The sequence below is a fragment of the Rhineura floridana genome, chromosome 2 (genome assembly GCF_030035675.1).
Source record: "Rhineura floridana isolate rRhiFlo1 chromosome 2, rRhiFlo1.hap2, whole genome shotgun sequence".
Lineage (NCBI taxonomy): Eukaryota > Metazoa > Chordata > Lepidosauria > Squamata > Rhineuridae > Rhineura > Rhineura floridana.
The window spans coordinates 113,958,713-113,968,004 of NC_084481.1; the positions used below are offsets into that span (position 1 = coordinate 113,958,713).

Here is a 9,292-nt window from a genome sequence, read left to right on the forward strand (position 1 = left end):
TATCACCCCTCAGCCTTCTCTTCACCAGACTGGACATGCCAAGTTCCTTCAACCTTTCCTCATAAGACTTGTTCTCCATACCGGCTATCATCCTTGTCGCCCTCTTCTGAACCCGCTCTAACTTGTCTATATCTTTCTTAAAATGAGGTGCCCAGAACTGAACGCAGTATTCCAGATGAGGCCTGACTAATGCAGAATATAGTGGGACTATTACTTCCCTCGACTTGGAAACTATAGCTCTGTTTATGCATCCCAAAACCGCATTTGCCTTTTTTGCCGCAGCATCACACTGCTGGGTCATGTTCAACTTGCGATCCACTACAATTCCAAGGTCCTTCTCACACGCACTACTGCTAAGCTGGGTATTTCCCATCCTGTACCCGTGCATTTTGTTTTTGTGGCCTAAATGCAGAATCCTGCATTAGTCTTTATTGAATGTCATTTTATTAATTTCAGCCCAATTTTCTAGTCTATCTAGGTCCCTTTGGATTTTATTCCTGTCTTCCATTGTGTTAGCTATCCCTCCCAGTTTCGTATCATCCGCAAACTTCATAAGGCTTCCCTCCACCCTGTCATCTAAGTCATTGATAAAAATGTTGAAGAGTATCGGCCCCAGGACAGAACCCTGTGGCACTCCACTCGAAACCTCCTTCCAGTCCAAAGCAGAGCCACCAACGACCACTCTTTGAGTACGGTTTTCCAACCAGTTGTGAATCCACCTGACAGTATTTCCATGTAGTCCGCATTTGACTAGTTTGCTAATCAAAAGGTCGTGGGGGACTTTGTCAAACGCTTTGCTGGAAACCCCTTCCTTGCTATCCTTCTATCGGCAGGCAAAGACTTTTTTATTCCGACAGGCTTTTGGACTAGAAGCTGTTTAAGATAGGACCTCATAAGGTCTGTTGTATTGTTTTATGGTCCTATTCTTAATGTTTTAAATTGTCTTAGTATTTTAAGTGTATGTTTCATGGTTTTAATGTTACGACTAGTTTAATTCTATTTTAATTGTATATTTTTGTATGTTTTTTACCTATGTGTGGTTTTTATTTGTAAGCCGCCCTGAGTTCCAGTTTTGGAAAAAGGGCGGGGTAAAAATAAAGAGTCATAATAATAATAATAAAAGATAGATGACATCTACAGCATTTCCACCATCTACTAAGCTAGTGACCCGATCAAAAAAAAGAGATGAGATTAGTTTGACAGTATTTTTTCTTGACAAACCCATGCTGGCTCCTACTAATCACAGCATTGTCATCTAGATCGTTGCCAATGGACTCTTTTATTATCCGTTCTAATATCTTTCCCAGTATTGAAGTCAGACTGACCGGCCTGTAATTCCCCGGATCTTCTTTTTTACCCTTTTTAAAGAGCGGGATGACGTTTGCCCGTCTCCAATCCTCCGGCACCTCTCCCGTTCTCCAGGATCTCTCTTTTTTTTTTACAATAATTTTTATTCAAATTTTCATAAAACATAGAAAACAAAATCATAAAACATTCAAAGACAAAAAACAAAACAAAACAAAAATGATTAAACAAAAAAATAAAATGTTGACTTCCCATTTGTCACAGATCAAATCAGTTATAGGTCTACAATATATAACAATCCTGTCTCTTAAATTATATCATAAAATCACTTTCCTCCAGTAGTTATCTTAATTAATCATCAAATCTCATAAACATTACTTTATTCTTTCCACAAAAAGTCAAAGAGAGGTTTCAATTCTTTAAGAAATATATCTATCAATTTTTCTCCAAATAAACATGTCGATTAATCCATCTCGTTAATAATTATAATAATCTTATTGTCATAACCATAGTCCAAATAAACATATCGATTAATCCATCTCATCAAAATCTGTTAGGTCCAATAATTTCAATAGCCATTATTCCATTATCCATATTAATTCCATCTTCCATCTTCAATAGTCCTGTTAAGTCCAGTAATTTCAGTGTCCAATCTTCCATTATCAGTATTCCATAATAATCTTGCTGTCATAGCCATAGTCATATAATAAGAGTCTGATGGGAATTTCCTCTATCCCAAATATTTTCTTGCCATCAATTCTGAATAAGTTGCTGAAACATTGTTGTAAAGTCATATCTCTGTTCTTCTTTTTTACAAAATGCACTGGCTCATCTCTTGAGAGTTTTTCCATTGTCACATGGCTGCAGTTAATTCCATAGATTTTCTCTATATCAAGCTCCATCACGTCATTCCAGTCCAGAAGATTATCCAAGCCATTGATAACTTTATCTCTAATATCTTCATTAATTTCTTCAGAGATAACGTTAAATTCCAAACAGTAGATTTTATTTCTAATATCCATAAACTCCAGATCTTTTTCCAATTCCACATTTGTTCCAATCTCCAGGGCTTGTATCTTCCCTTTATTTTTTCTTTTCTCATCTCTGATCTCATTCTCCTCTCTCACAGGATCCCCTATTTCTTTAAGCTCCTGCGTCATTTTGCTCAGTTCCATTTTCAGCTCCTTACTGCCCTGTCGCAGGGTTTGTTTCGTTATCTCAATCTCATCCATTATTTTCTGAAACATAATTACTTCCAGATTCTCAGCCACTTTCTTGATTGCCATTTTTAAAACCACGAAAACAAAACAAAACAAAAATAAAGAAGAACCACTTCTTATTTCAGCAACAATTGGGTTAATATTCCAGGCTTGATGACATCACAGTATAAACAGAGCAGCCTGCCTTATCTCTCTATGTTCAAGAATACAAAACAAATTTAGTTCCCAGCATCAAAACAGTTAGTGGCGTCGTGAAGAAGCAGATTCGTCAAAATAAAATAGACCAAAAAGAGAATAGTCCCAGACAATATAATGTTCCTCGGAATAGAAATCCCTCTTCTGTTTATATCTTTAGAATGCACTTCCAGGACAGCTTTTTGCAATAGAAACAGAGATAAGCTGTTAATTTCGTGAATAACAGAGAAGAGTTATAGCTCACCCAGAAGTTCTTTAAAGCTGATTCATTTGACAAATCTCTTTTTGCTGCAACAATTTAAACCAAGTAAAAAAAATAATAGAAAGAAGGGTGCTTGCCTGTTAGTCCGTTTTCTCTTTGAAGAAAAGATAAACGTATCGCATTAATCAGATAGAGCTTGTTCGGAAGTCCGTCCGGCATTGCTGGCTGGACCTTTTCTCATAAATTAATGAAATCCAGTCCTCCCAACAAAAACAGGCTTTTGAGGTTGATCTCTACGTTTCTCCCTGCCCGGGAGAAATTTCATCAGTCAAAAAAAAAAATGTTCTGACTGATTTATATCTGAATAAGCTTCTTTTGAGGCGGGAGCCCGTCTCAAAAGCAGGCACAAGCGAAGTCACCCTTCCCGGAAGTCCCGTTCTCCAGGATCTCTCAAAGATGATGGCAAGAGGTTCCAAGAGTACATCTGCAAGTTCCTTCAATACTCTGGGATGCAGTTCATCAGGCCCTGGAGATTTGAACTCATTTAGGTTAACTAGGTATTTCCTGACTATCTCCTTATCAATCTCAAACTGCAATCCCGACCCCTTACTGAGATTGCTACCGATGCAAGGTTGCACACTGTTCCCTTTTTGGGAGAAAACGGAGGCAAAATAGGTGTTGAGCAGTTCTGCCTTTTCCTTGTTATCTATCAACATTTTGCCATCCTCATTGAGCAGCGGTTCCACTGTTTCCTTGGTCTTTCTCTTGCTTCGAACATATCTGAAAAACCCCTTTTTGTTGTTCCTCGCTTCCCTCACCAGCCTCAGCTCATTCTGGGTTTTAGCTTTCCTTATGCTATTCCTGCAAGCCCGAGCCGCTCGTCAGTACTCTTCCTTGGTGATGCGTCCTTCTTTCCATTCTTTATACATGCTCTTTTTTACTTAATTTAAATAATTAGTTCCATGTTGTACTGCTTTAACAGTTAGGACATTTTTCTGATGTTCAGGCGAAATCTGGCTTCCTGCAACTTGAGCCCATTATTCCATGTCCTGCACTCTGGGATGATCAAGAAAAAATCATGGCCTATCTCTGTGCGGTAACTTTTCCAGTACTTGGGCTATCATATCTCCCCTCAGTCTTTTCTTCTCAACGCTAAACATGCCTATTTCTTTCAGTCTCTCCTAATAGGACTTTGTTTTCAGTCCTGATCATCCTCGTTGCGCTCCTCCAACGCTGTTCTAGTTTGTCTGTATCCCTCTTAAAGTGTGATATCCAGAACTAGACACAGTATAACCGAGACACATTCTCAGAGTACTCCAGAAGAAAACTCTCTTTCTGATCACCAACACAGTTTTAGCACTCACTTTTCCCCAAGCTGCTACTTAAATAAGTAATCTAGTAATTCAGGGGTGGGAAAATCCTCTTATTTCAGTCTTTCATTTGAACGGTTACCTATTAGCAAAATATCAAATGGGTTGGTCAGCTTTTTACAAATACACACAGAACATGAAGAATTTAATCTGCTACAATAGACAATAGATGGTTTAAGTAAAAGGGTCATATGGATGATTAGCTCCTGCTAATGATGCTCTGGAACTGAAATTATTACTGTATCAATTTTGTACGAATAAGTCCTGGAAGAAAGGAAGCAATAGCATTGGAAAGGGAAAATGTGGGATTCAGTGTTGCCAAACATCTGCAATCTTATTTTGAGTCCCATGATTACAGGAGTCTGTTGCCATGTTGGCACTGGAAAAATGAGAGACATGCAGTTAACGTATTTTACTGGGTCAACTTCAAACAAGTTGTGCATTCCTATTAACCAGAGACACTGGACTAGCAAAGGAAAAAGGAAAAAGACTGCCTTGCTTTATCTCTCATTTTTCCTTACTTTTAAACCAATGTAATTTCTTTGGAGGCCTCACATGTGTTGCAAATCACTGCGGAGTCTCTTTTTCAAGCCCGAAAGCAGTACAAAAATGTTTTTATAAATAAACTTCTGAGTGTTTATAGTACTGTGTCTCTAACCCTTTTGAAAATTGCAGATGGTAAAGGCATTGAAACAGTTTTGTAAAGGCATAAGTAAGATAATGAGGTTCTGATTTGCCAATAGCGTTATCTCAGATATGCTGCCTGTACAGATGCCATCCCTTTGCTCATTTCTTTCTTGGTTAATTCCAGATCAAGGCAAAGTTGACTGTTAATTGCAAACTCCACTGACCTCCCAGAGGTGCAGATCACAGTCTGGTTTTGTACCATTTGTTATTCCAAGGTGAAAGAACCTAAAACAAAAGCCCAACTACCCCGTAGCCTTTCCTTGACTCACTTTAACCTCGTAAATAAATCCAAGTCTGGGTAGGAGGTTGTGTTTTAAAAGTTATGGATAACAGATTACCAAATAAAAAATATCAAGGATATCAAAGGCAGACTATTGATTCCAGTTGCATGGGTTCATCTTCCTAGTTCTGTCAACCACCGGTGTAGACAAAGGCAACTTACCTTTCAAATTAATTACACTGAATTAAGGCAGTGATTAATGGTGGGCTACAAACAATATTTGCCCAAGGTTCTAGACACTGACAATATATGCAAGCCTTGATCTAGATGCCCCTGATCCATGTTGATATTACACTCTCATCCCAGATCTGGTCCAAAAGTTTTATTCCCATGCTCAACTCCCTCAACACCTTTGCTCCTATATCATATAACTATAATTGACAGACATGCTATCAGACCAGCTGCTTATTCTTTAGGTATCAAAGTCTAAGCCCCTTCTACACAGAAAACAGCAGAGCATGGAGAGCAGAGGACCTGTAAAACATTGTATTGAATCCTGTTCTCTCTCCTAGGCATTGACTAGCTTTACTGATTTGAGCATGATGTTCTAGGAGAACATCAGCCAGAGGCATTTATTTATTTATTTATTTATTGTATTTATATACCGCCCCATAGCCGAAGCTCTCTGGGCGGTTTACAGCAACTAAAAACATTAAAAAGAAATATACAAATTTAAAGAAATATACAAATTAAAAACCCATCAACTTTGCACAAGCATAAACTTCTTAATTCCAAAGTTCCCAAGTTCTAAAAATACTAACAATACTTCCTTTGGAAAGATTTACTTAATACATCAGCAGAATACCAGTAAAGGCATTTCAGTTTATGAAAGACGGGAGCATGATAACCTCAAAGAGAAATTCACAACACATGAATGAATCTTGGGGAAGGGAGAAATGAGGATCACAATATGCAAATAAGTATTATTCCACAAACAAAAATAGAATAGGGATATGTAAATTTAACTCTACGCAGAAGAACAACGTGCAACTCAGCTCTTATGAACAATTGCCACAATTGCTATATAAGAGGGGTTGGAAACCTTTTTTTCTATCAAAGACCGTATTCCCTTGGGATATCTGTTAGTGGTCACATGCTGGTGTTGGTAGCAGCGGGTGGGGGGAAGAGAGCAAACCTGGGTAGGGCACCCCCTTTTCTCTTTCTTTCTGCTTTCATAACCTTTATTGGGAGGCATCCCAATAGCAAGGGTAAGCAGCCCATAAAGCATACAACTGGATTTCCCCCCTATGCCACAAAGAACCTGGGAACACACTGAAACTAGGCTCACCTGCCAGACTACTTAAATCATGTCCTACAAAAGACAATTGCCAAAAACAATTAGGTCTAAGTCTACTTTTGGCTTAGTTATTAATCTTAATTTCTCAGTTGCTAGGAAAAAATGGACTTATACATTCCATCACTCCCACTGGTAAATCCCAAACTGTAACAAAACGTGCTTAAAAATAGCAACATGCTCTGCCTATGCTGGCACCGAACTGCCTGCTTTGTACAAAGTATTAGTAACATTTGGCCTCTGATCTGAAAGATGTTTTCATTATTTCCCAAAGGCTGCCTTCCAAGATCTCCCAGTTTATTTTCATCTGTATTTTAATGGGTCGAGGAGGTTTATTTTTATTGTACTGGGACACTAAATAATGTGGAAAGAAACTTCTATTTCAAAAATAACCAAAAGGGTTATCACATTCCATGATAAGATATGAAAGAGCCTACCAATACATGTAACAAATTCACTTTTGGTACAAAGTGTTATAACAACAAACAAGCTTCTGTGGCTGCTTTCTCAGTATTAGGTGCCCCCAGACAGTAACTTCAAGAAAATTAAATCTGATGTGGCAGCATAAAAAACAAAAGACAGACTCCATCGTATCAAAGGAATTTAAATCAATTGTTGCTCCATTATTGTAGTTTTTTTTAAGCTAGTGTTTATTTTTAACCCACTGAATAAATGAATAGGCTTCTTTAACTGAATTGCTTTCAGTATTCTGCAAACTGTAATTCTGCAAGACCTTGCACAGAATATATATTTGATGGATTTGCAAGAAAAAAAGAAAAAAGAAAAAGAAAGCAAAGCTGTGACTACCATTGCCTTTAGTTACAGATAGCTGACAACGCCAATTGACGCCGGAGAGGGTGTAGGGGATACAATATTTTAAACATTTGAAAACCGAGCGATTTCCCCCATCCCCAGGCAAGAATGGGACCTTTCTTGTTTAATTCATTGAGGACCGAACACATGGTGGCTGCTTCACAGCGAGTGGGTGGTCACTAGTATTACGGCCATCCTTGTCCTCATCCGGATCTTTATGAATCCAAACATTTCTGTACGCTTTGAGTCCCCCTTCAAATCTCATAAGATGAACTGAACAGTCATGTTCGTTTTCCAATGTGAGAGGATCTTTTGATAAATAACACTAATACCTGCAGTATGTTTCACGGAGGGGGGCAGAATACCTCGTTAGAAAGGGGGTTCCTTTCTTACATTTTTAGACGTTCGATCCATAAAGGGTGTTGGGTATTTTTTATTTTTTTTAGGAATACTCTATTCATAGAAGGAAAACAAAATCTAGATGCGTATAAGATGCATTTGGTAAGAAAACGCACGGTGAGTAATCTATCCCCCCCCAAAAAAAATACGCCGGGTTCCGCCTGCCCTCTCAACACCCAGCCTAGCCATTGTGTGCTACGAGACAGATGGATTACTCAGTGAGGAAAGGTTTAAGACGTGCAGCCTTTCCTTTCTCACACACAGCTAAAACGCACAGGCACGCACGTTGCTCGTCAAGCAGAAAACATGTCTTCTCGTCTTACCTCCTCAGCGCGCAGATAGCCGCAGCCCGAGAGCCCCCTTGCCCCAATTCCTGCCGGCGATCAGAACAGCGCGCGCCCCATTTTGCCAAGTGGCTCCTCACCATAGTCAAAAGTTCCTCTGAAAGCATCTCCCCGACGCGTTGGTCATGGTGTTCTTGGAGCTGGATCGTGGCTGCCAAGCTGAGCTCCCCCGCCCTGAAGCTAGCCACGGTCGATTCCTCTTCTTCCTCCTCCTCCTCCTGCTCCCCGCTGCCAAGTGTCACTTGCCCCAACCCGCTGCCATGCGTCGGGCTGCCCTGGGAGTAAGTCGCCCCCTTGCCACTTGCAGGCAGCGCCCGCCGCTGCAGTTGCCTTCCTCGGCGGCCGAATAGTCTGGCTTTCTTTTGCCCTCTCGGCAAGAGCCCTTGAGGTGCTTTCAAGCAGCAGCCAACCTCGGACGCTGGCCCTACTACGGAGTCCTATTTCTAGGGACAAGAGCAGAGGGCGCCAAAGCCACAGACCCGGAGGAAAAAGCAGCAAGCTTTGCCACGCGAAAGCAGGACAGCTGTTTCACAGAGGCTCTGCAGCAGGAAATGCCCGAAGACTTATATCCAGCCACATCAGGAAGAGAGCGAGCGAGAAACACACACGGAGAGAAAGAAAGAGGGGTGGGTGGTGTATAAAACCCGGAAAGGATTCTTCCATTCTGGATTGGATTTGTTGTGTATTGTGTGCGTGCGTTTCTGATGTCGGCCCGGTTTTCCTGACTATTAGAAAAAGGGAAAAAGAGAGGGCATAACTGGAATGAATATATAAAACAGTATTCAAACAATGCCACAGGGAAGCAACGTTTCGCCGGGAGAGTTGCACAGATTTTCTAGAAATCTCCTTATTGTGAAGGGTTGTTAATCTAACCAGAAATGGCCCCTCCCCCCCAGAATTTGTAACTCTCTCTGTCAGATGCTTTAAAGTCCACAGAGCAGAAATGCGAGAGCAGACTTCGGCAGGCAAAGGGCTTGCCTACCCCGTGCTGGGCAGCCAGTGTCCAATAGTGGCCTTCAATTAAATTCTGAAACAGTTGATGAGAAATGAAGGCGGTTTAAGTAGAAGGATCCAGAGGCGAAAGGAAACAGCATCGATGAGAACAATAAGCAACCTGACGGGGGGGATATTCCTATCTTTGTAAAAATGCATTTTCAGTGGTGGCCCAGAGAATCTGGGGGTA

At 40.4% G+C, this 9,292-nt stretch overlaps 1 protein-coding gene across 2 annotated transcripts in view; it reads right to left on the minus strand.

Moving 5' to 3' along the window:
* OSBPL5 (oxysterol binding protein like 5) overlaps nt 1-8,667 on the minus strand; it is a 249,302-nt gene extending 240,635 nt beyond the window's left edge. The window contains exon 1 of one of the 2 annotated variants that reach the window (XM_061610182.1): nt 8,190-8,667. In XM_061610182.1, the coding sequence (XP_061466166.1) occupies nt 8,190-8,216 (27 nt within the window). In that variant the 5' untranslated portion in view covers nt 8,217-8,667. Of the gene's footprint in view, nt 1-8,088 lie in introns of both variants that reach the window. The other variant, XM_061610183.1, reaches the window with a different exon arrangement.
* Between the last annotated feature and the right edge of the window lie 625 nt (nt 8,668-9,292).